Genomic DNA, 26,356 nt, shown 5'->3' with positions numbered 1-26,356 from the left:
GGGGTCTTTTGTGCTCCGCTCTGCCGTAGCAGCACTGGGACTGCTGGGGAGATGCGATGATGAATGCTGGGAAGGGTTTTCATGTTTGTATTGATTTCAGCAAAGGCTTATTAATGTTAACCCAGAAAGAAAAGACAGATCAGTACTGCTGAGTAGTAATACATGGCCTGGAGTTACATACAGCATGAGTGGTGTGTGTGTGTGTATATGTATGTATGTGCATATATATATATATATATATATATATATATATATATATATATATATATATATATATATATATATATAAAATATGAATGTGTGTGTGTGTGCGCCTGCCGCTGGTGTCAGTGAGCCGAACGGTTAGTGGCGTATCAGCGAGAGAATGTGCAGCGCTGGTCATAACAGCACTTTGGTTTTAAATGGGATCTAAAAAATGGATTTTGATGGAAAAATTACAAACCAGAAAGAAGAACTGGTCATATCATTGCATTAAGTTTTTTAATCTGTCTTTAAATTTTAGATATCAAGGAGCCAGACGCTGATAATCCAGAACAAAAAGTGTCCAGTGATAATTTTGTATTTTATGGAGGGTTCTGGAAACCAAACCAAGGTTTGTTTTTAATGCCATCGACTTTTGGAATTTCATTTTACAGGAATGTCTGTCTTTCACCAGTGAGTTCCAGATCAGCTGCCACATGCGGGTTCACCTTGCCCAGCTGGGCACTGGCATTTACCGGACACTCAAAGCCATAACAGTTGCCAGTCATTTGTTAATTACCTCTTTAAACCGTTTTGTAGTCCAGCAGGCCTGTTATCTGCCGCAGTTCTTCAGGGCACGTCTTCCATAAACGTTGGAAAGGTTTACTTCCTACAAAGAAACACAGACACGTGGCACAATGGCCAGGCAGGGTGGTGGACAGTTGGACGTTAGGGACCTTCGGATGTCACCCTGATGTTTTTTATTGAAGGATAGAATCGGCAAGCTTCATGACGACGATGTTTTACTAACTTCGTATGAGAAGGACCTGAGACACATCAGGAGACGCACATGTCCTCACAGCAACTCAAGTTGGTGACAAGATATGTGACACGTTGAGTACGTCAAAAAATGAATGAGCGAAAAGCTTCTTTACAAAGCTGACACACAAACGATGTTAACAAATATGAAGTAAGCGCCAGAGTTTGCACATACACAGTATAAGGACAGAAGAAGTAAACACCCGCTAGCCTCAAGAGCCCACCACAGAGCCCCCTGTGGTCCTTTTCTTTAGCCCTGCTTGATGCTGCCTTGTCAGTGTCGTCGTGCCCTTCTTGACGTTTGTCGGGCATATCCAGGGTTCTCCTGGTGCCCACTGGTGATGCAGTTCTTAAGGGTTATTGTTGTGCTACTCCATTGTTAGGTTTGGTATTTATTGATCTCTTCACGTGTCTGGCAGTGGTGTTTGCTGTTAAAGATGATATAAAATAAAGTAAATAACTGAGAGGCTGACAATCTTTTTCCTCTTCTATCTTGTTACACAGGTATGAAGCAAGGCAACGCGCCACAGGCCAGCTTTCCAAAGGCTGATTCTGTAATACTCGGTGATTTTGGAAGTCATCCTAAAGGTTGGTGAGATAACTTCATCACGGGACAATCTAATGTTTCTGTAGGTGATGTCCGCCAATGAGCTCTTTGTTACCTTCGAGATCCTTTTGCTACTCGGGTGTCTGACTTACCGGCGCCTTGGTGTTTGTGGCACAGACCTTGTTCTCGTTGTGTGGAGTGGAGACTCCATCCCTTTACAGATGCATGATGGATGCTGAGGAGTGGAGAGTGAAGCCCACGTCAAGTCTAAACCTCACCCCCCAGCCGTACAGCAGCCGCCATTCAGCTGGGCTTTTGCTGTTTCTTCTCTGCTTTACTAAATGACAGCCTGCCACGTCAGAGCAGCTTTTGTATTCCATCAGCACCCCCCATTTCTGCTGCATATTTGAATAAACTTGTAGTCACTTTCTTCTTATTTTTCTTACAGTTGAAAAGGTTTCTGAGCCAAAGGCTGGTCAGCCGCCTGAAATAGCAGTTGGAAATTGTGGAGAGAATCCGACGCACTCTGCAGGTTAGTCGTGGCCAGGGAGAGTTTTTATATATGCCATGAGAAATGATTTTTATTAACTGACGCTCAGGTCTTAGTGGTGCGGCTGTTCCAAGAGTCTCTGTTTTATTTGTGCCAAAGAATTAGGCGGTAAAGTTACAAATAAAGCAAAAATGTGTCTTGGTCACTATTGGCAATTAAAAGTTAAACTTGGCGTAATTGTCCCAAAATACGTAGCATTGATGATTTATTGGATTATTTTGTTCTTTAATGCCTGAATGCTCTCACACTGATAGTTAATGACTTGCTAATAACTTGTTTTACACATGGTGGGGGTCTTAGGGTTCATTTATACTTCACGCTCAGACCGCGCACTCATCATGGCTGCCACGCATTCCCAGCATTCACTTGACGCGTCCTCTGAGCAGGTTCTCCGGAATTAAAGTGACGTGTGCGCGAGTTGCAGTATCCGCATAAAGTCAGGGGGGGTGCAGTGTGCTAAAAGTCAGAGTGTGACGTCAGAGTCTCGGTTTACTGTCTGCACGTGACAGAAAGCCGCTTTGAGGATCGGTGTGCTCGCTGCAATGTTTGATGAGTGGTCTGATGTGGTGAAACAAAATGCCGACATACAAATGCATTGGTGGTGCTTTTATATTCAAGCGCTGCATATTCCCCATTGTAATGACACGACACGTTTTAAACGTCTCGCATACCATCTTTTGTGCCCTAAGCCTAACTTCACAACAGCAACAGAACGTACGGCCACAGAGAAAAAAAATTAAGGACACGGTGAAAAAAGGAGCATTTAGTGATTAAAGTGGAAGTTTTGACTTTAATCTCAAAATGTCCACTTCAACCTCGTAGTTTACTTTATCATTAAAGGCGACCGTCGTAAACGTCATCCCAGTTGTTAATCGCTATGAGTTCTTGGACCTGACAGCAGCGGGAGGCAGCAATAGATCACCACACAGAACACGTGACATGTCTGATATTCCAACTCTGCACATTTAGAATCTTGAGATTTCTACTTGATATCACTTTGATGATGAAATGCATTAAAGTGTGTATGTTACATTTTACAGATAAATCGGTAATTTCATTTAAATAATGAATGCTGTTAATGACGACACACATGGGGGTGACATGGTGGCGGAGCGGTAGCACTGCTGTCTCGCAGGGAGTCACGTCGCTGATATTCCCTGCCTGGAGTTTACATGTTTTCCTGCTGGGTTTCCTCAGTGAGCTCTGGTTTACTTCCAAAGATATGCAGATTTGGGGATTTGGTGCCGCTAAAATGACGCCAGTGTGGATGTGTGTGCTTGTATTCACCTTGTGATGAGCTGATGCCCATCCACGGACTGTTTCTGCCTCGTGCCCAATGCTAACTGGAAGGAGCACATCCCTGGATTGATGGATTTAATCATCAAACATCCAGATATTGTGGTAAGGTGTCATCGGAGTTTAATGGCTGCTCCAGGCAATTCACAACACAGAGAAGCTGAACCTGCTCTCACCGTGATGATATCTCACACTGCCACCTGCTGGATTCCTCCAGATTTACATAAAGTACACACGCAGTATAAACAGTAAAACGCTTGCATAGCAGGAGCATCCGCTGGAGCAGGCATCGTGTCGCGTGAAGTATAAACCCTGTCTTACTTGGCTTTGCCGTAAGCTCCGCTGGTGCAGCAGGTCTTTGAAATGTTAAACTGCCCAACCCTGCTTTGAAAAGCCTTCTGTGTGCCCTGAAGTGTCAGTCGGCCTCCTTAAGCTACACGAGGTCAGCTGGCCTGAGTGACCCTCACGCCAGATGGAAGTTTACTTTATCTGAGACTGACGGCTTCATGCAGAAGGACACACAGTCCGCGGTGTACAGAAATGATGCGCTCACCGCACAATCGTATTACTCTCTTCTCACATACAGCTGGACTGCTGCTCAAAAATGGAACACCGGTGATCAACGGGAAGCCCAGTGAGAGTTCTGCTGACGCACATCCTCCAGGTTTGACTTTCATGTTGTCTCTGTCACTTTACACGTCTAGGCAGCTCGTCCGTCCGGATTCTGCCTTTGCGTCATTTCATTTCATTTTGATCTTTGCTCCTTGAACCTCAGGCAGGGTATCTGACAGCTTCCTCTGTGGGGTCTTTTGTGCTCCGCTCTGCCGTAGCAGCACTGGGACTGCTGGGGAGATGCGATGATGAATGCTGGGAAGGGTTTTCATGTTTGTATTGATTTCAGCAAAGGCTTATTAATGTTAACCCAGAAAGAAAAGACAGATCAGTACTGCTGAGTAGTAATACATGGCCTGGAGTTTTTCCCAGTTGAGTAATATATATATTTATCATATATTCATACTGCGTGTGTGTGTGTGTATGTATGTATGTATGTATGTATATATATATATATATATATATATATATATATATATATATATATACAGTGGTGTGAAAAACTATTTGCCCCCTTCCTGATTTCTTATTCTTTTGTATGTTTGTCACACAAAATGTTTCTGATCATCAAACACATTTAACCATTAGTCAAATATAACACAAGTAAACACAAAATGCAGTTTTTAAATGATGGTTTTTATTATTTAGGGAGAAAAAAAATCCAAACCTACATGGCCCTGTGTGAAAAAGTAATTGCCCCCTTGTTAAAAAATAACCTAACTGTGGTGTATCACACCTGAGTTCAATTTCCGTAGCCACCCCCAGGCCTGATTACTGCCACACCTGTTTCAATCAAGAAATCACTTAAATAGGAGCTGCCTGACACAGAGAAGTAGACCAAAAGCACCTCAAAAGCTAGACATCATGCCAAGATCCAAAGAAATTCAGGAACAAATGAGAACAGAAGTAATTGAGATCTATCAGTCTGGTAAAGGTTATAAATCCATTTCTAAAGCTTTGGGACTCCAGCGAACCACAGTGAGAGCCATTATCCACAAATGGCAAAAACATGGAACAGTGGTAAACCTTCCCAGGAGTGGCCGGCCGACCAAAATTACCCCAAGAGCGCAGAGACGACTCATCCGAGAGGTCACAAAAGACCCCAGGACAACGTCTAAAGAACTGCAGGCCTCACTTGCCTCAATTAAGGTCAGTGTTCACGACTCCACCATAAGAAAGAGACTGGGCAAAAACGGCCTGCATGGCAGATTTCCAAGACGCAAACCACTGTTAAGCAAAAAGAACATTAGGGCTCGTCTCAATTTTGCTAAGAAACATCTCAATGATTGCCAAGACTTTTGGGAAAATACCTTGTGGACTGATGAGACAAAAGTTGAACTTTTTGGAAGGCAAATGTCCCGTTACATCTGGCGTAAAAGGAACACAGCATTTCAGAAAAAGAACATCATACCAACAGTAAAATATGGTGGTGGTAGTGTGATGGTCTGGGGTTGTTTTGCTGCTTCAGGACCTGGAAGGCTTGCTGTGATAGATGGAACCATGAATTCTACTGTCTACCAAAAAATCCTGAAGGAGAATGTCCGGCCATCTGTTCGTCAACTCAAGCTGAAGCGATCTTGGGTGCTGCAACAGGACAATGACCCAAAACACACCAGCAAATCCACCTCTGAATGGCTGAAGAAAAACAAAATGAAGACTTTGGAGTGGCCTAGTCAAAGTCCTGACCTGAATCCATTTGAGATGCTATGGCATGACCTTAAAAAGGTGGTTCATGCTAGAAAACCCTCAAATAAAGCTGAATTACAACAATTTTGCAAAGATGAGTGGGCCAAAATTCCTCCAGAGCGCTGTAATAGACTCATTGCAAGTTATCGCAAACGCTTGATTGCAGTTATTGCTGCTAAGGGTGGCCCAACCAGTTATTAGGTTCAGGGGGCAATTACTTTTTCACACAGGGCCATGTAGGTTTGGATTTTTTTTTCTCCCTAAATAATAAAAACCACCATTTATAAACTGCATTTTGTGTTTACTTGTGTTATATTTGACTAATGGTTAAATGTGTTTGATGATCAGAAACATTTTGTGTGACAAACATGCAAAAGAATAAGAAATCAGGAAGGGGGCAAATAGTTTTTCACACCACTGTATATATACACATCCTGTTTCATATATAATATATGATACCTGCCAAATAATACAAAGAGAACGTGACATGTGTTTTGCCCTAATTGGGGCTCATCAGATGTGCGCACATTTGCTTTACCTTGCTGGCATCACTGACTGACCTGCCAACTACAAGCGTCACCCACCCAAATATTACATTGTGATCAGAGTGTATATATATATATATATATATATATATATATATTGCATAGTTTTACTGTCAAATAAAGCAAAGAGTACGTTAAACATGTTTCGCCCTCATTTGGGCTCATCAGGCGTACACACTGTACTGCTCCCCTCTCAGGGAATCGAACCTCGGATGTTAGCGTCATAGATGAAGCCCCTTTATGCTGCGCCACGGCGTGTGGTTCGTTTATTTGACAACCTGTAGGTCCGGAGTAATTACATTCATTGCATTCATAGTCCGAGTCTGGACCTGAATTGTGTAGGTGGTTACCTACCAGGTAACGCTTGTGGTTGGTCTGCCATCGGCAAACATCTACCACGGTCGAGACTCAGGCTACGAATGCAATGAATATATATATATATATATATATACACAAACACACTGTATCTATCAGTGCGTATATACAGGTGTATAGTGTGTGTGTGTGGTAACTTTACAAACAACACCCACAGGACCAAAGATATCCAATCCTATAAGACATTTCAGGAATTGCCCTCTGTTTCTGCACTTGTGCTCAATTTTGTTAGCTGAAAGTATTTTTGTAGTTTTTTAAAACATTGTGTTTTTTTCTGTGAAGTTCTTGTTCAATCCAAAGTTGTGACTGAACTGATTTGGAGACCCCCGAGCTTCTGTAGTTGATGGTGGAAGGCCACAGAGGATCTTTTCCAGGGCTGTCTGTACCTCAGATTAGAGCAGCAAATATGTTGGACAGAATCTGTGCTGAGTAGATGATGGAAGGTAAAGACGGACACGCAGGGCAGAAGAAGGCTGATAAAGCCCCTCGGACGATGTCACTGAATGTCACCCCAGTGTAGCTCCAGTCAGGTGGAGTGGGACTGACTGTCACCAATCAACAGGCCGTTAGCCCACAGTTGACCACCGGCTGCTGCCCTGGTGGGTATCTGCCATTAACACATACAGACCTTTAAAAATGAGAAAATGAAATAAGATTTATTCCACAGAACACACGCCATTTACCAGACATTTAACTTTAAATGTCTCTTGCCCTGTGAGGCCTTTTCCAAATGCCATCGTCTTTAGCTTCCTTTTTGGAATATCATTTTACAGGAATGTCGTCCTTTCACCAGTGAGTTCCAGATCAGCTGCCACGTGCGGGTTCACTTTGCCCAGCTGAGCTCTGACGTTTACTGGATACTCAAAGCCATAACGGTTGCCAGTCATTTGGTTATTACCCCTTTAAACAGTTAAATGTGTTTTTTTTTTTTTCTTCATTTTTTTTTTAATGACTAGGGGGCTTCGCTCGCCAGCCCCCATGTTTGGTTTTCTGGATACACACTTTTAAGATTTTTTTTTTCTTTGAATTACTGCTATTTCATTAGTTTCACTTTTATTTCAGAACTTCTGTAAAAACAGTATTTGGAATCTTTTGAGTCCCAACATATTGAATCTTTTAAATGAGGTCCGTGAGACGTGTGTTTAATGACTTTGTACCATAATTCAGGGTAGCTCTCCCTGTTTGTAATTTCAGCACAGACTCAGCGCTCTTCATCATCAGCAGGTAATCATTTGGTTTTTTTGTTTTTTTTTTTTTTGTAAAGGTAAACTCTGTGTTTGAAATTCTCGGACTTAAACTTCAAAGCCTTACAATATGTACATACTTCTGACATGTCACCTGTGTCCATATATTCGATCGCTAGTCGCCTTTTCGTTATTTCTCCGAGTAATAATTTCTCTTTGTTTGCGCTAATGCGATCTTTACTGTGTTTGTTTTGACACTGTTGTTTTTATCTGCTTTTATATTCTGTATCTTGCTCAGCGTGTCTTTTGAATTCCACTGCTTTCATTTTCTCTAACCTGCTCTGCATGTGTTTGGCCTCCTTTTGTTTTTTAACCTCTTTATGACATTTTACTTTGTTTTCTACTCTTTCTTTTATTTCTGACCTCGCTTTGTGTTGCTGTTTTTTCACTTACACCTGGTCCGTGATGATTATTTTCCCTTTTTTCGAGTAATAATTTCCTTTTCTTTGTGCTAATGCGATCTTTACTATCTTTTTTTTTTGATACGTCCGGCTCGAAAAGAGAAGAAGTAAAATAAAAGAGAAACAGACAGACGTACTAAAGTCTCACAAAAGTTTTACTTTGAACAATCAAGAAAAAGAATGGTGACTTTGTAACCCCAAACAGAACCTTCTAGCACCCTCTCCAACCCCTCCTCTTGTCCCAGGACAAACCGCATCAATCAATACCCCACTGTCAGTCTTCCGTGCCGTATTCCGACCTCCCTCAATCGAACCTAGCAGTCACTCAAGAATAAAAGGCTTCCACCTGCCTGGGACGCCACAATACTTTTGAATTCTCCTACTTTCATATTCTTTACTTTTCTCCACATTTGTATCGCTCCATCGTTTTTTTTTTGGGTTTTTTTTGAGCCTTTCGAATTCCACTGCTTTCCTAATCTCTAACCTGCTCTTCATGTGTATAGCGCCAATGTTTTTGAACGTCTTTATGAAGTTGTACTTTGTGTTTTAATTCTGAGCCCGATTGGTTGTGCTTTGTTTCAATTCCACTTGTTCCAGGCTGATTATTACTTTCCTTATTTTCTGAATTTGCACCTCGATTTTTTTTTTTTTTTGCATTTTTTCTCTCCAATGCTTTTGAGTCTCTTTTCTGCGCACTGCTGTTTCTTCTTCACTTAGTCATTGACGTTTTATCTGTAATGTATTGTCCTTATACTCTTTATATGCGCTGAGAGCCCTGGATCTGCGTGTGCTCCAGGCCTTGACACGACTGAGTGTGTTGCTACCCGTGCTCTTATTTATATTGGTTGTAAGTAGGACGTGTCTTGCAAGAATCTAATGTTCTTCATCCGCGCAAGACGGTCCTGGGTCGATCTCTTGGCACAAAGTCTCATGTTTAAGGTCCCCGCAAGACGCTCCGTGGCCAACCTCATTCATCTCGCGGGTCTTTTAAGTGTCTGAAGATCACGTCTCGTATCCCTAGTCTTTCTCTAGGATTTTTTTTATAATAGAGAGAGAGTTTCTTGAAAACACAAACAATAGGCTGAGAGTTTGTGGCACTTACTGTGCCGTAAGAAAAGGAAGCGCTGAGCTGGCAGAGAGCGCTTTACATGTCATAGTGTTGGCCTGTTATCTGTTAGTTGCTCATCCCAGCCCTCTGACCGCAGTCCGAAGACGTGGAGTGTGAGCTGCGTCTGGTGGCCTTTCTTTAGTGATGCACCTCTGTGTTTTAGACTCTTTGCTGCAGCATATGCTACGTTTATCCATCATCGCCTGTTTCTGAACATCTCCTGCGCTCCACTGGAGGACCACTCCTCCTTTCATTTGGAAGCCGAGTTGTTGATCGCGTCGCTCACCCACTGAGACCACAGGTTCTGACTTTATGTTACTTCTTCTGGCAATAGACACCTTGACTTAAAAAAATAAAACAAAAAAAGAGTGTGATGAAATTCAGCAAAGTTTTGTTTTATATTTAGGCGATAGCAGAAATGGAAAAATGATTTTCTTGGCAGGCTGTGCCCTTGAGGCCTCCAGCTGTTGAATCTGCCACCTTCACTTTCCTCCTCAACGATGCTTAACTGCCACTGTGCCAAGACTGCTGCACCCGGGATGTTGTGTGTGACCGTCAGACAGTGGCATATTCGTTCGACATTTAAACAATTGGATCTTTCTTCTGTTCTTGTAAAGGACCTTGGGATCTGCGTTTGTCATAAGAAGAAGTTCTATAAGGTCATCTTTACAGAATGTGAAACCCCGCTGTCCACGTGGACCAAAAAATGACGTGTGAATTTGAAAGATGATCTGCGCCTGAGAAACCGAGAGGACCCTCGCTGCTGGTGCAGGCCGATGTGGGCCAGAACGTGATGTTTGCAGCATGGCAGCCTGGACCTCCATTCAGACCTTGGTGTCCAGACTGGAATCGTGATGCTTAGCTTATTCCAGGCTGGTAAGGAAGGCCTACTGACCCTTAAACTAAACTCCTCTTCAGCTTAGAAGAATCACAACGCAATCCCACACCCTTCTTGATATTTCTGCAGAATGCAGTCAGTGACGCCATGAAAGAAGCATCCAGAATGTTGAGGTGCACAAAGCCTTGGAGGATTCTGTCGTGTAATGAAAACTGAGGAAAGATATTGCACAAATAGGAGTGACTCGTCAAAAGTGATGAATATGACAGCCAAACGTCCTTAACGTCACTGTTTATTTCAAGTCCGTTCAATCCACTTCATCCTTGCATAACGATCTTCACTCAGTGCAAACGCAAGAGTGCAGGAAGAACTTCACACGTATGTGCAGACATAAGGATTGCAAAGTGCGGATTACATCGCAAGTTCACGTAAAGAGACAAATTACTGTCACTTCAGAATTAGTCTGAAACTGATGGATGTACATGTAAATAGAAACTACCAATATCTGAATTGATTTAGGAACTGTGGCCAGTGGAAGAGAGAAAGACAAGAACTCATTCAGCAGCTCTTTGGAGAAAATAAACCTCTGGGGGGTCCACAGAGAAAGACCAAATGGTCCTGGAGACTTTGGCCAGCTGGCCACCCACAGTAAAGTCTATGCTGGACCAACTAATACGACGACATCCATTAATTCATCCCAGATATTGTTTCTTTGGGCGATAAAACAGCTTGGCGCCAGAGAAGCACAACACAGGGGGGTTAGTAACACTTTATAAGTACAGTAATCCCTCCTCCATCGCGGGGGTTGCGTTCCAGAGCCACCCGCGAAATAGGAAAATCCGCGAAGTAGAAACCATATGTTTATATGGTTATTTTTAGAATGTCATGCTTGGGTCACAGATTTGCGCAGAAACACAGAAGGTTGTAGAGAGGCAGGAACGTTATTCAAACACTGCAAACAAACATTTGTCTCTTTTTCAAAAGTTTAAACTGTGCTCCATGACAAGACAGAGATGACAGTTCTGTCTCACAATTAAAAGAATGCAAACATATCTTCCTTTTCAAAGGAGTGCAAAGCAAGCAGTCAAAAAAAAAATCAATAGGGCTTTTTGGCTTTTAAGTATGCGAAGCACCGCCGGTACAAAGCTGTTGAAGGCGGCAGCTCACACCCCCTCTGTCAGGAGCAGAGAGAGAGAGAGATAAAAAATCAATACGTGCCCTTTGAGCTTTTAAGTATGCGAAGCTCCGTGCAGCATGTCCTTCAGGAAGCAGCTGCACACAGCCCCCCTGCTCACACCCCCCTACGTCAGCGCAAGAGAGAGAGAGAGAGAGAGAGAGAGAAAGTAAGTTGGGTAGCTTCTCAGCCATCTGCCAATAGCGTCCCTTGTATGAAATCAACTGGGCAAACCAACTGAGGAAGCATGTACCAGAAATTAAAAGACCCATTGTCCGCAGAAACCCGCGAAGCAGCGAAAAATCCGCGATATATATTTAAATATGCTTACATATAAAATCCGCGATGGAGTGAAGCCGCGAAAGGCGAAGCGCGATATAGCGAGGGATCACTGTATTGTGGTGTTTTGTATTCCTTTACAAAGGACCAACAGACAGGTGCAGCTCCTCTAGTTGGCATCTGCTAGACAAAGTCGCGAGTCTTCAGCCAGATTTCAAAACAGAGACTGAAGGGACATCTCTTATATTACAAGCGGGCAGGCAGGTCAGTCCCGGCTGGGACTAAAACTCGACTACTAACCCTTAGGTCACCAGTAGGCCGGCATCGTAATCTTGATATGCACTCTGGTTTGGGAGCAGTTCTAAGTTCAGAGAAGATTTAATGTGTAAGAAGAAGGATCTTGAAGTCAGCCCTCAGCTTATCTGGCAGCCATTTAATTCTGAATATTCTGTTAAAGATATGTGTGGGTTACAAATGTGATTGGAGAGTGTGAAGTAAAAGTAACTCAACTGAGAAGCAGAATTCTTCTTCAAGGTCTGCTGTGGTCATTTTGGCAGGCTGGCCTGTTCCTCGTGTTCTCCACTTTGAGATGGTGGCTCTCACTGTGGTGTCCCAGAGAGTCCCAGAGCCTTACAAAGGACTTTGCAACCTTTCCTGACTTTGGAAATGTCTGCGTCTTCTCTTCTGGAATTTCCTCGGATCGAGGCCCAGATTGCTTGAGGACACCTCGTGGTGATTACTTAATCATCATGTCAAGGGTCAATATGGGGATGTTGAGCTTCAACAGAGGTGGCTGTGTTCGAATTGTTAGTTCACTTTGGTCAAATACCTTTACACTTGGGAAATATGGGCTTAGGATAACTAAAAATATATTAAGTGTACATATAGAAATGATATGCACTTGTTTACTCTGCTTCCTTTTATCTAATAATTGCATTTGATCAAAAGATCTGTGACAGAATAGAGGATCTCAGGAAGGGGGCGAATCCTTTTTCATAGCCCCGTATGCAAGTTTCATCCCAGCTATGACATTCTTGTTACATTTCTCCCAGTCCAAATTCACGAGCTCACAGTTCTCCTTACATTACATGTGGTGAGGCTTCCTTCCTTTCAGAGGTCACCCAATCTGCCCACCACCTCTCTCTGGTGTCCGATTTATCATGAAGAATGACTCAGTCCTGTAGCTGCCCCTTTCTCACACACGTAACTCCACGATTTTCCATTTTGATTCACTACACACTATCAGAATGCTTGTCTGTTGTCTGCTGAAGGCCATCCAGGTTATCGGTCATCTTAGAGAGACACCCTGCAGTGACGGACCTCTGCAGCTGATCTTGTGACTGTGACATATGGGGGGGACTGGTCCTGGCACACACCTAGCAGAGAGGATGAATCTCTGAAGGTCTGCCATTCTCAACGCTATTCATTCTGTGTTGGCTCAAAGGCCTTCAGCATCCATTGGGCACCCCGTCAATTTTATACATATTAATAAAGTGTACACCGTATGTATGCAGTGTATATACATATATACAATATGTGTGCGCGGCAGCATGTATGTACATTTTATTTTGCATTTCACCTACCATTGTGTAGAGTAAAGTCAAAGGAGATCAGACTTCTTAAGCTTTATAATGCACCAGTGCAGTTTGGGTCTCTGTTACAAAAAAGACCCCACTGCGCTAGGGGAGATTCACAGAGGCGAGCAACTTGGCCGGGTCCAGCAGTGAGAGGTATGAGCCATTGAGGGATATTGAAGGAGCTGAACCTTTACAGATTCAGCACATAGAGATTTAGAGGAAACCTGGTCAAAATGTTTAAAATTATGGAAGGAATTAGTCCAGCAGGCCTGTTATCTACCGCAGTTCTTCAGGGCACGTCTTCCATAAACGTTGAAAAGGTTTACTTCCTACAAAGAAACACAGACACGTGGCACAAGTGGCCAAGCAGGGTGGCAGACAGTTGGACTTTAGGGACCTTCGGATGTCACCCTGATGTTTTTTGTAGAAGGATAGGATTGGTGAGCTTCATGACGATGATGTTTTACTAACTTCGTATGAGAAGGACCTGCGACACATCAGGAGACGCACATGTCCTCACAGCAATTCAAGTTGGTGACAAGATATGTGACACGTTGAGTACGTCAAAAAATGAATGAGTGAAAAGCTTCTTTACAAAGCTGACACACAAACGATGTTAAAAATATGAAGTAAGCACCAGAGTTTGCACATACGCAGTATAAAGACAGAAGAAGTAAACACCCGCTAGCCTCGAGAGCCCACCTCCGAGCACCCTGTGGTCCTTTTCTTTAGCCCTGCTTGATGCTGCTTTGTCAGTGTCGTCGTGCCCTTCTTGACTTTTGTCGGGCATATCAGGGTTCTCCTGGTGCCCACTGTTGATGAAGATCTTAAGGGTTATTGTTGTGCTACTCCATTTTTAGGTTTGGTATTTATTGATAATCTTGTTGATCTCTTCACGTGTCTGGCAGTGGTGTTTGCTGTTAAAGATGATATAAAATAAAGTAAATAACTGAGAGGCTGACAATCTTTTTCCTTTTCTATCTTGTTACACAGGTATGAAGCAAGGCAACGCGCCACAGGCCAGCTTTCCAAAGGCTGATTCTGTAATACTCAGTGATTTTGGAAATCATCCTAAAGGTTGGTGAGATAACTTCATCACGGGACAATCTAATGTTTCTGTAGGTGATGTCCGCCAATGAGCTCCTTGTTACCTTCGAGCACCTGTTGCTACTCGGGTGTCTGACTTACCGGCGCCTTGGCATTTGTGGCACAGACCTTGTTCTCGTTATGTGGAGTGGAGAATCCATCCCTTTACAGATGCATGATGGATGCTGAGGAGTGGAGAGTGAAGCCCACGTCAAGTCTAAACCTCACCCCCCCCCAGCCGTACAGCAGCCGCCATTCAGCTGGGCCTTTGCTGTTTCTTCTCTGCTTTACTAAATGACAGCCTGCCACGTCAGAGCAGCTTTTGTATTCCATCAGCGCCCCCCATTTCTGCTGCATATTTGAATAAACTTTTAGTCACTTTCTCCTTTTATTTCTCTTGCAGTTGAAAAGGTTTCTGAGCCAAAGGCTGGTCAGCCGCCTGAAGTAGCAGTTGGAAGTTGTGGAGAGAATGTGACGCACTCTGCAGGTTAGTCGTGGCCAGGGAGAGTTTTTATATATGCCATGAGAAATGATTTTTATTAACTGACGCTCAGGTCACCCAGGAGCAGTTGGCACTTAGTCTCACAGGACACTCAGCTGGCTGAGGTGAAGAGCCGCGTAGATAATTAACCCTTTTGGTCTTCGTCAGCTCACTCACTAAGGGCTTCAGTTACTGTGAATAAGTAACGTGAATTAAAAGTAATGTGATTTGTAAGGTCAACACTGAAGTACCTAATAAGTTACTGAGGTCACCTGGTGTGACTTTTCAGTGATGTGATGTCACTCATTGCCTTCTTAGAGAGTCCTAGTGAGTTGTAGCATGCGCTGCCTGTGAAGTTTGAAAGTGTGCTGACAAGTCACATGAACTTTTCTTCCTCTGCAACTCCTCGTCATGTAATCTGACATTCTCAAGGCAATAAGATCGGCAACTGCAGTCATCAAGTCTTCCTTGACTCAGTCGTGTGGTCAGCGTCTGGCCTAAGACTGAGCTAGAAAGAGAGGAGAAAGCTGTCATCTCCAATTTTGTTACCCGATATCCTTAGAAAACCCTTGTGGACAAATGAATTGTCTGTCTGTCTACCCACCCATGTGTAAATCTTGAAGTGATATTCACGTCTCTGGGCTCCAAGTATAGGCCTGAAGTCTTCTCCCTGCGCCGTTGCTTTGGTTTGTTCTCTAAGTCTAGTGTGCAGAAGCACCGTGCTGCTCGGCCGCACACTCGACACGCACGAACCGCCTTACAACCCTTTGCTATCAAACTGGTGATCTTAAAATTGCTGACTCTGCCTTGCATTCCCCTCCTAAGCTATTTCTTGCTTTTCTTCCCTGCATGCAGCTGATGTTTGCTGTCCCTGCTGTGAAAGAAACCAACTTCACTCTTTGCTCTGGTGAGAGAACGCTAAGCCTTTTATTGAATGTGATAGCCAGAAGCGTGGCAGATTCATATCATAACATTCATATTCCACCAAAACACGGCTTCCACTGTGCATTAGGATCAAACAGGGGACTGCCTGGTCCAACTTTCTCTTTGTCACAGACCGTTGGCAGCCTCCAGACGTCCCTGATGTCACCGTCCTTACTTTACAATTTGCTGCAGTAAATCAGAAGGTTCATTAAGTGGCTGATCACAGTGTTGGTGTAGTGGTGGGGACTGATGGGTCATAAGGTGGCGACCACGTGAACAGCTTTGCTACTTTGGTGCCGGACACTTTGTTTGGATTCTCCTTTGTTCCGTCGATGTGACATTTTCATTCCTCACCCATGTGCATTTACCTCATGTTCTCCAGTTTCATTGCTGATGGTGCGTCCTCGCATTTGGCCACTAGGTGTGAGTGTGCTCGGTGAAGGATTGGCATTGGTGTCTGCCAGTCTCTGCTACTGGGAATGACTTGGGCAGTTTAAAAAGATTACAGTTTGGATGAAAACTCCTGTAACGTCTGTATTTGTTTTGTTGTAGGTGAGACAATTTCTGAACCAAAGCACAAAGACATTTCTAATGTAAATGTTGGACTATTTGAAGAGCATGGAGACCAGCCTGAAGGTCAGTCATATCTTAGTACCATTTTAAAAATTTGCAACATAAATACTAAAGAATCATTTTCTTCTGATTAAAGAGATAAAAGACAGAATGTGGTCAGTTGGTCGGTCGGTCGGTCAGTCAGTCATTATCCAACCCGCTATATCCTAATACAAGGGCATGGTGCCATAAGGTAATGAAGGAGGGGTGGATAGGGCATGTGCCACAGTGGCAAATGTCTGCTGTTCGTGCCAAGAAACAAGGGACAGCAGTGACATGGCATCGCCTCCCAAGTGCCGTTTGCCATACTAGACGCTGTGAGACGTGCACTGTGGTTGGCCATTTTTTAAAGAATGATTTGGGGTTTCTTCTCACTACACGGTGATATGCTGCCGTAGCCACGTGCACACGTGAATTCACACCCACAGTGACTGGAGTTGTCATTCATTGTGTTCTCCAAGCTCCACACGGCTGGGATTTCTTAACCAGGATTCTGGACTTTGGACTGTCGTGACATAACAAATGTCAGTCCATCATTAATAAAACGTCATGGTGATTTGGGTAATGAAGGCAGCTATGAATCACAGAATGACTTATCATTTTCAAAGACTCCTGAAATATGTTACATAAATGTAATGTCTGAGCAGGTATAGCTAATAAACTGGTTTCATTCATGTACGAGATGTGTAATGGGTGCTGCCAGCTCCTGTTGGGACATCTAGTAGGTTGTAGCCGGATGGACTGATGCCAATGAGGAGACAACTAAAGCTCCATCCTCGACATCTCTGTTGGTACCCACAGGAATCTCTGTGCCAGCTCAGTCGTTACCTGCTAAGCGATCACTGGGTCCTCAGACACTTTACACAATTAGCGTAGGTGCTGCGCTAATGGCCACCAGGAGCTGCTCACTGCACGTGCGTACTTAATTAGTTAGCCCTAACCCTCTCACTGCTCACTCAGCGTCCATTTGTCTTGCTTTGACATGCACACCTACACTCATGAATCTGAGCAGCACCCGTCCCATTTAAAACTGCTCTCCCCTCCTGTTTTGCAACAACTCCATGACTCGAAGTGTCACACGAGATGGGCCTGAAGAGCGAGCAGCTGAATGGCTGTGCGTTTGTAATGTCTTCTTGTGACTGCCACTGATCCTAACCTCTCCTTTTTCTGTTCTTCTTATCGGTTATTTAGCCTCTGCTGGAGACACCTCTGTCAATCATATCCTGGGGTCAGGATTGCTTCTACATTTGCTTCGAGGACATCTGTTAGAAGTCCCTTCAGCTTCACTCCACACCATGTCACGCACTAGTGAGGCCAGAGCTGGAGTAGTTTTGGTCTTTTTTACACTGTGGACGTGGCACCATTAAGTAAGCTCCTTGGAGATGTCACCAGACAGATTCTAGCATAGAAAAGGTGGAAATGGCGTGGAGAGATTGATGGGTTTAAATTTTGGATATTAAGATGTCCCCTGTTAGACAATGTCACCTGTCTTTTGGCAGACAGGACTGCTCTATGCTCGCAGTTTGAAGGGGATGGAAGAGTCAGAATCTCCAGAGAGCCAGTGGGGTCAGGCCTGTTGGGGTTCAGGACTGGTGAGGTGCTGAGACATTGCCTGCTGCTTGGCAGCACTTGGGTCCTAATTGAGCTGGCCCATCCAAGTAGGCCCGTGGAACGTCTTGTGTCTCCGGTATGACGACCATCTTCCTCGGCTGTTGAAGGAGCTTTGTAAACTCCGCATTTCAGTGGCGGCACTCTGGTCGCTCTGATGGCTGTCTTGCTCTGGCAGTAGCTGGTGCTGTGGCGGATTGGCTCCTTCCAGTGGTGTCCAATGTCACGCCTTTCAACGAGCGTATTATGAGACTCGGATTACGGCAGTCCCTGGGTGCCTTGTCTGTTGTCTCATTGTGTGCTCTGATTGTAGTGAGTGATGTTTCAGTGAGGGAGACATTTTATTTGCATCTTCACTGGGTGGTTGATGGGTGCCCATGTGGCCCCTCCTCTGGTCATGAGTGACTTCAGTGCTGGGCTGTCTATGACGATTGTGTCGGTCACCATGGGTCTGGTTGTGAAAGTGGATCGCTGGATCCTGGTTCCAGCGCCCTGAGCCACATTGTTGGCCTTAGTACTGCAATACTGGTGGTGTGGTGAAGGAGATTGATCGCATCCTTGTGGTGAGACGCTGGAGACTCTTACAAAACTGCAGGGTCCACAGAAGTGCCCAGTTTGTGAATTTTGACCACAGACTACTTGTTGCTACTTTGAAGATCCAGCTGAGGTCCAGCAGGCTACCAGCTCCTAGGAGAATGAGGCAGGACTGACCAGACTCCAAGACCAGGCTGTTTCTGACAAGTTTGCACGCAGTTTGTGTGAGGAACTTGCAGACTTGGGTGTGACTGCCGATCCTAATGTGATGTGGGAGACCCTAAGTGATAAGACCCTGAAGGTTCCTGACGGGTTTTATTAGTGTTTCATCTCACAGGGTACCCTGGATATTATTGAGAGGAGCCGTACTTCACAGCTTGATGGAAACTCCAGTCTGTACTGGAAAATGAGCGAGGAGGTTGCGAGATCTTGGAGGGCAGATAAGGAGGCGTTTGATAGAGGAATCTTCGAGCAGGTGACGCACGTCCTGCTTACAGAGGAATGGAAGTATTACGCACATCCTGTTCTGCTTCTCAGAGAGTCTCTGTCAGGGTGGCTGATGGAAGGGTCCTTAAGGATGGCACTGCAGTTGTGACCTGCTGGTTGGTTACTTTGAGCAGTTGTTTAAAGCTGACCCTCCGGTGAAGGCACTGGATATCTCTGGTCTGCAGTTCTTGAGGCTGATCCTCCAATTAGTGTGAACCCCCACGTATCACTGAGATGGCACAGGTGGGGCACCAGTTGAGATAGTGAAAGCTGAAGGGGTATGTGGTATCCGTTGAGAACTTCTCCAGGCTGGTGGTAAAGCTGTCCTCCTGGCATTGCAAGCAATCTTTGCTTCCATTTGGGAGACTGGCATCATTCCAACTAACTGAAAAACGGGACTTGTCCTCCCTATCTGGAAAGGACTGAAGCAGCTACTGGGGGATAACATGGCTATCTGTGCCGGGTAAAGTCATCATTAGGATCCGTGATCACTTGCTCACCTACCAGCGACCGGAACATTCTGGCTTTATGCCTAAAGAGTCTACCATCGACCGCATCCTGGCACTGAGGGTTCTCAAAGGAGCACAAACATGAATATCAACAGAGTTTATTTGCAGCTTTTGTCGATTTTCGTAAAGCATTGGACTCAGTTGATCGAGCTGCACTGTGGGACATCCTGAGACTTCACGGGATCCCCTCGAGGTCGCTGGATATCATGGCCGCCCTGTTTACTGGGACTGTGAGTGCTGTGCAGAGTGGAGGCAGACCCTCTGTGTTTTTCCCAGTTGATTCTGGGGTCCGTCAGCAGTGTGTTCTGCTCCTACTCTGTTCAATGCTTGTATGGACTGGGTGTTGGGCAGGGGTGTGAGGTCCAGCGGCTCTGGGGCATCTGTTGGTGAAGACAGATTTACGGATCTTGACTTTGCTGACGATGCTGTGATCTTCAGTGGAGGCTCTGATCAGGGAGCGTGAGAGACTGAGTGAGGGGTCTGAGTGTCTGCGCCTGTGAGTGTCCTGATAAAAACAAAGATCCAGGTCTTTAATGACTTTTTGGGCACAGCCATTAGGAGTGTGTCTGTCTGCAGAGAGAGTGTCGACCTCATCGAGCGGTGACATTCATGTGACTCTTCCTATGAAGTCAGTAGACAGATTGGGAGAACATGGTGGGTCATGAGGTCGCTGCAAAGGGGTGTGTGGCGCTCCCGATATCTATGCAAAAGGATGAAGGTCCAAGTCTTTAGAGTCCTGCTGCTCCCTATATGGTTGTGAGACATGGACGCTATCCAGTGACCTGAGATGAAGACTGGACTTCTTCATGTGTGTCTCTTCGGAGAATCCTTGGGCACCGCTGGTTTGACTTTGTGTTGCTCACGGAGTCCCGAATGAGGCACATGACCTGCATTGTGAGGGGGCGTCAGTTATGGCACTATGGCCATGTGGCATGATTCTCAGAGGGTGATCCGGCTCACAAGACCCTCTTTGTTGGGGACCTGAGTGGCTGGACCAGGCCAAAATAGATGGTCATTTCCGGAGGGTGGGACTGCACCGTGTGTCTCCCTGGGGGGTTGCCAACTGGGATCCCAAGCTAATTCGTCATGTGGTGGGTGCGACAGCGTGCTGACCAGTGCAGGCTCCCCAACCTGACCTGTTAGAAATTCTGAAGAGAGGACCTCAGAAGACTTTAAATGTAGTTCTGCCACTAGAACCTGGGTGTTCCTAATGATTATGGGTAAATTCGGCACTAATGGTGGAATCTCTACCCACACAGAATCTTTAGTGCAGTGGCTCTTTATGGACTTGCAGGTTTTTAATTCATGAGGCATGGAATTGATGAGCTGAGTTTTGTTGAGTGACCCCCTAAAGTCACACTTTTCATACGTTCTTGTGTTTTGCAGCAGGATATTCAAAGATTCCAGTTATTCACACCAGAAGTTTACCCGAAAAAAAGAACAAGAGATGGCTCATTACAGAAAGCAGAGCTGCTGAAGGGCTCCACTCGTCTCTGCTGCCTGTGTCTTTGACTGCAACTCCTTTACGGTATCCTGACGTGTTTTCTGTGAATGACTTCTCTGCTGCGGCTGCCAATGCGCAGTATAATGGCTACGTGCAAGAAGCTCATTGTGATGACGAGCGGTTGTTCCAAACATCTTTTCCTTGTGCAACACATCCTGGAGGGACTTCTGGGGCTGCTCGAGTTCTGGCCTATCCTGCCGCGTCTTTCCTTGCATCTTCTCCAGGTTTTGATGATGGGCCGTTTGCTCGTGAGGGGTCCAGCAGTGCTTTTCCTGCCCCAATTCAAGGTGACCAGTATATGTTAGAGAGCCCAGAAAGTGAGCGTGTCAGAAGGAATGCTCAAGTAAGACTCTGTGTCACTATTCCTAATGGAGAAAATGTTGACGACAACCTGAGATACGTAGAGTTTGGAAACTGGTCAAGAGAAGAGAGCAGCAGCTTTAGTAACTTAAAGAGAAAAGCAGCCATAAGAAGGTAAGCTCACCGTCCGTGCTGTAAAATGAATGCGTGTCTATAGAAGCAGTGACGGGGCAGAGCTGTCCATTAGACCCCCCAGCGTTGCTTTTCTGACCTGGCGTAATGTGAATCTTGCATCTTAAAAGAATGAACTAGCTTCCATTTTATTGAGGCACCCCCTTGAAGTTCATTTAGGCTCCTCTCTCTCAGTCGTGTTACCTGTCCCTGTGTTTGGCCTTTTCAAATGAGGTTTAAGACGACGCCACACGGCAGGCCACGTCTTTGATATGCGTGTCCAGAATTGTCTTCCTAGAAGATGAAAGATGTGCCAAGAGGAGCTCAAGTGTGAATGCTGCTAAGACAAGAATGCAGATATCCTGACCACTTCACTGTCGGAGACTTGGGGTCGAAGCAGAGACCTTGAGAACCTTGAAGAACAATCAGGATGAGCTACGGTGGGGGGGGGGGGCAGCTCAACGAATCAAACGTGTGACAGCGGGACTGAGAGTTCTCCTCCCGTTTGTCAAATTCGTACAAAGAAAGAGAGCCACTCGTGAAATTGTACAAAGCCCCAAACATCAGAGGTCTTACACTGACAACGGAATACGAGCCGCGAGTCTCTCAAATGTAAAATAAATCTGTGAAACGGCCGATTGCTCAGAGAGTGGGTGAGACGTGGGAGCAGACATGGCAGATGTGTAAGGCTAAATACAAATTGAGACTTGGCGCTCACTCCTCACCTGTAGGCCAAGCAGATGGCCACTTGCTGCCTCCTGAACGGCCCCACAGCAGACCCTAATCCTGTCCTCTCTCATCTTCCATTCTTTCTCCTCCCAAGTGTTGTCTGCCGTTTCTTCTCTTCCTGTCATCTTTCCCCTGCACTCTCCATCCTCGTCTACGCCCAGCGAGCACAGGCAGTCATTTGTGCCCCTTTATGAGGTTAAGAAACACAACCCCCTGCGGTACTCGGGCTGTGCCACCTGCTGCCCTTCGTGGGCCTGACAGAGTAACTGCCTTCATCTTAGTTTCTGTGTTCTGAGGAGTGGCGATCAGGAGAATCACTTTTTGGAGCGTTCTTTGAGTTTACCCTTCAGAGTCCAAGATCTAAAATATTAAGAGATGTCTGAATAATACCTTAATGCAGAATTAGGATTCAGAACCCTCTAAAACATTACAGAAAAGAAAAATGTTCTACTCGAGCCAAAGGGAACGGAGCAAAATAAACGCCATCACGACACACACAGGTCGGGATGTGAATGAGGGGCTGAAGCTGCTCCTCGTTCTTTAAGGTAAGTGCCAGGCTGTGAATGCTGTCCTTTAAGACCCATGTCATGTGTGGTCTCGGAGGTTGTAGACCCCCATACAAAGATCTGGGCAGCAGTCAGACACATGGTGCCTTGTAGGCCTCATGTCTGCCACACTGCGCAAGAACATCTTTGATTTCTGTGGCTTATTTTCATACCTGAGCGTAGCTCAAAGTGCTTTAGAATTCCAGTATGTCACCCTGTGCCAGTCGCGTTCTTAGCTTCTTCATCCTCCTTCCACAGATGGATAGCAGGGCTTTGCTTAAAAGAGAAATCAAAATTAACTTTGTGTCTTCTGTCCTTCTCAGTGACGGAGATTGTGAAGGCTCACCTTGGAAAGTTCCCACCTTGGACAATGAGGCTCACGTGAAGGTACAGTATGTCCATCCTCTGCGTTTCAAAGATTTACACTGGTGTGCCATCCTTGCAGTTTCAATATTGGCAAGGCGGCTCATCTGTAGTCCACGCGTTCATTTCAATTTACATGCGAGCTTCAAGTGGCTTGATTCTGACATTGACATCAGTGCTGGCCTGACTCCATTTGTCTTCTCTTTTGTTCAGGATGCTTCGTGTTTGGGCTAAGTATTAACTGTTCCAGGGTACATTGTGAGTAGCTTGGCACAGAGTGTGCCAACACTTGACTACATGAACGTCAGGCTAAGGGTGCCACTTGGGGGTAACTTCTGCAGACCTCACGTGGTTTGTGTTTCTAATCTCATGGGATGGTTTAGGATCACAAGAACCCTCGAAAATCTCGAAGTGAGGCACAAGTTTAATTTTTGGCTCAGATGTAAGTGTAGGACGGAGACAAACAGCTTTGTGGGTTTTATTGAGCAGATGGCGCCTGTTCATGATAGTGAGTTTGAACCAGAGGGGCATCAGTTTATCGGGGGAGGTACGTCAGAGTCTGGCAGGTTCAGGGAGTTGTATGCGGTGACAAATACACGACTGGAAGAACGCGAGTGACAATCGGCGAAGCGTCGTTTTCAGATTGTCGAGCTAAGGGTGTTAATAGGCTGCACCGTCTTGGCTCCTGGCCTTCTTTTCCACCATCCCCTTCAGATCACTCCAGGACTGTGACCTGAAGACCTCTGGTACCCCCTGTAGCCTCAGGCCTGTAGCCCCTCTGTGGCAGTTTCTCCAAAGAGTTTATCAGCTGAAAATGGCAGCCAGCCGGTGGTGTGACGCCAATGTGAGATGTTGTTCAGGGTACAAGTAGCTACACACGGTGGTCCCCTTTCCCACAGGCCATACCAGGGTTCTTGTCCCGGCCACCTCCCATATCCTTAGTCGAGTTTAAATCCCTTTTGTCAGCCATCCTCTTCGACCGAGACGCAGAGCCCACAAGACTCGCTTTCGATGTTGTTTGTGACAAGAGGCCTGTACTCCCTCACTTATGACACTGTGACACGCGTTTGAGTCACACGAGTGGAGGCGCATGATGAGGTCTGTCATTGACTGGGGGTACAGGCGAGTGGCACTCTGACGTCCCCTGATGTCTGCACGTCGCAGTTTGCTGCCTCACAGCCCTTGCATTCTCCGTCTTTCACCTTCTCGGACTTCCTGTCGTCCATCTGGCTGGTCACCAGCGTGTGGTGAGAATGAATGTGGTGGTGCCAGTGATGGAGCTGCTGTTTTTATAAACTCTAGAAATGTCATCTGTGTCTTTGTTTAGCCAACTGTCAGGAGAGCAGGGCGCCATAACACTTAGGGCTTCTTCATGCCATCCCTCCTGATGTTCACACTCTTTCATTTTAGGCCGAGGCCGAGTGCAGGACGCCCCATATGAAAGTGACGGTTGAGCAGCTGTCCAGAACGCTGCTGGAATACAAGAAGAACTTGAAGAACGCAAAGATCCTGCTGTCCAAGGTCTGCTCTGCTCTTTGACGTCTTTTCGTTTTTCATTTAGTTTGCTCTTCCTTCAAAGATGATAACGCGATGTGACCCGCCGCGTCGTCGTCTTTGAGGTTTATGTTAAAGGAGATGTCGTCTTTCACAGGAAGAAGAGCACAGCCGAGCGCTCCCTCCTCCCAGTGGCTATGTGCGGATCAGGCTGGACTCGGACCATCGGGACTCCGGTAAATAAAGAAGGCCGTCTGCTGCCTTCACTCGCCGCTCTTGGGGGTCTGCAGCCTCGGCGCTCATCGTTTCTCTCCATGTTTTGCAGGGGCCGCGGAGCAGATGACCCCTCCATCTCGGCCTTGTGTGGACAGTTCAGCCTGCCTTCTCGCCTTGTCTCGTAACGGAGGCGGCGGGGCAGAAGTCGAATACGCCGTGAACAGCCTGTTGTCCGAACAAAGGAATGCCACGTCATTGCCGCTCTCAGCACAGCGTGAATCTCGCCCACCATTCAGAATCCTCTCGGGGACGCAGTGCTGGGCACGCGGCTTTAACTGAGCCGCCATTTTCAGGCCTCGTAGCCGAACTTGCAGTAAGCAGAGCCTGGCGGAGCGGCGGTGAAGAGAATTGCAGGGGGCCGGGGGGACGCCTTGGCCGATTGCGTGCCATTTCTTTACCCTTCCGCTGGGCGCTTTTGCGGCGGCTGACATTTCTGAAATGTTGTTCGTTTGTACCTGTTAGGGTCTTCATGAGCCACCTGCACAGGACGTCCACTGTGGTCTCCAGGGGTCCTCGACTCTCGGGGTTGTGTTGCAGAAGCTTTTTGACTGCTCTGTAATTTTTGCTTGATGATTTTTTTTTAAGTGTCTTAAAAGCCCTGCTTACGTATTTGTTTTGGTTTTCTAGAATCTTCCTCATTTCTCGTTTCTTACATTCATTGATGGGTTGAAAGTGACCTGCTGAGGGTCGTCATTTAAAGGGTTTTTGGGTTCAAGCTAGAGGGCCTGCTCTTCAGAAAGCGTACCCAAGAGGGTGGACATCCATTGGCACCAGTGCCCCGAGTGAGAGCCCAGGAGCTCCTGCCGTGCCATTTAATTTGCTGTTGAAGGAGCACAGGCCACTTCGCCACGCTAGATGACCACCATGTTGACATCTCCACTGGCATCGGTCACTTTATGTCCCAAAACGTGAGGGCTTCATGGTGTGGCGTGGGGGGCCTCCTTGTAGAAGAGTTTGAGGCAGGGGGAGTCTGGGACATGAGCCACCAGCAGGGTGACAGAGCAGAACAATTGTGTCACATACCTTGGGAACAACAGGGGCTCCAGGGCAGAGAAGCTGGAAGGTTTGTGGTCTGCTTCAGAAACCCAGACGTGCCACTTTAAATGGGCACTCGAGTGATGCCACAAGATTTGGAGCTTCGGTCCTTTGAGTCCCCCCAGCAACCTGATCTGAACTGCTCCCCCAGTTCTGCTTTGTGCTTCACTCCATACCCACCACTGGCTGCCATCTTGTTTGAATATCTGAGAGCGAGGGTGGCGATTAAAGATGGCAGCGTCTCTGGCGGCTGTGGCTTTGCAAGGCAAGCATTTCGTTTCAAGTCCATTGAGTACACGACACGTGAGGTGACAATTTAATAAGACATTCATGATGATATGTCACACGACACACAGCAGGGGCATGTCGAGCTGTCAGGCACCTGGCACTGCCAGTGGTACGTATGTTGGCCTTGTGGTCCAAGTCAGTAGAACATTGGGATGAGGACGGGCCTACCAAAGTGACACC

At 45.9% G+C, this 26,356-nt stretch overlaps 1 protein-coding gene across 14 annotated transcripts in view; it reads left to right on the top strand.

Annotated features, from left to right (window-relative positions):
• The window catches only part of si:ch211-199g17.2 (uncharacterized), a 53,997-nt gene extending 28,535 nt beyond the window's left edge, over positions 1–25,462 (top strand). For 3 of the 14 annotated variants that reach the window (XM_051935524.1, XM_028817822.2, XM_051935523.1), the window contains exons 11-22: positions 503–592; positions 1,504–1,587; positions 1,995–2,078; positions 3,979–4,056; positions 14,225–14,308; positions 14,721–14,804; positions 16,275–16,358; positions 20,858–21,449; positions 23,044–23,107; positions 24,494–24,604; positions 24,735–24,813; positions 24,903–25,462. In XM_051935524.1, coding sequence (XP_051791484.1) covers positions 503–592; positions 1,504–1,587; positions 1,995–2,078; positions 3,979–4,056; positions 14,225–14,308; positions 14,721–14,804; positions 16,275–16,358; positions 20,858–21,449; positions 23,044–23,107; positions 24,494–24,604; positions 24,735–24,813; positions 24,903–25,132 — 1,664 coding nt within the window. In that variant the 3' untranslated portion in view covers positions 25,133–25,462. The remainder of the gene's footprint in view (positions 1–502; positions 593–1,503; positions 1,588–1,994; positions 2,079–3,978; positions 4,057–14,224; positions 14,309–14,720; positions 14,805–16,274; positions 16,359–20,857; positions 21,450–23,043; positions 23,108–24,493; positions 24,605–24,734; positions 24,814–24,902) is intronic. The other 11 variants (XM_051935526.1, XM_028817823.2, XM_051935525.1 and 8 more) reach the window with 11 other exon arrangements.
• The last annotated feature ends 894 nt before the right edge of the window (positions 25,463–26,356 follow it).

The sequence above is a fragment of the Erpetoichthys calabaricus genome, chromosome 13, assembly GCF_900747795.2.
Source record: "Erpetoichthys calabaricus chromosome 13, fErpCal1.3, whole genome shotgun sequence".
Classification (NCBI taxonomy): Eukaryota; Metazoa; Chordata; class Cladistia; order Polypteriformes; family Polypteridae; genus Erpetoichthys; species Erpetoichthys calabaricus.
The sequence above is the reverse complement of the archived record's forward strand: the minus strand, read 5'-3'. Positions and strand labels throughout refer to the sequence as shown.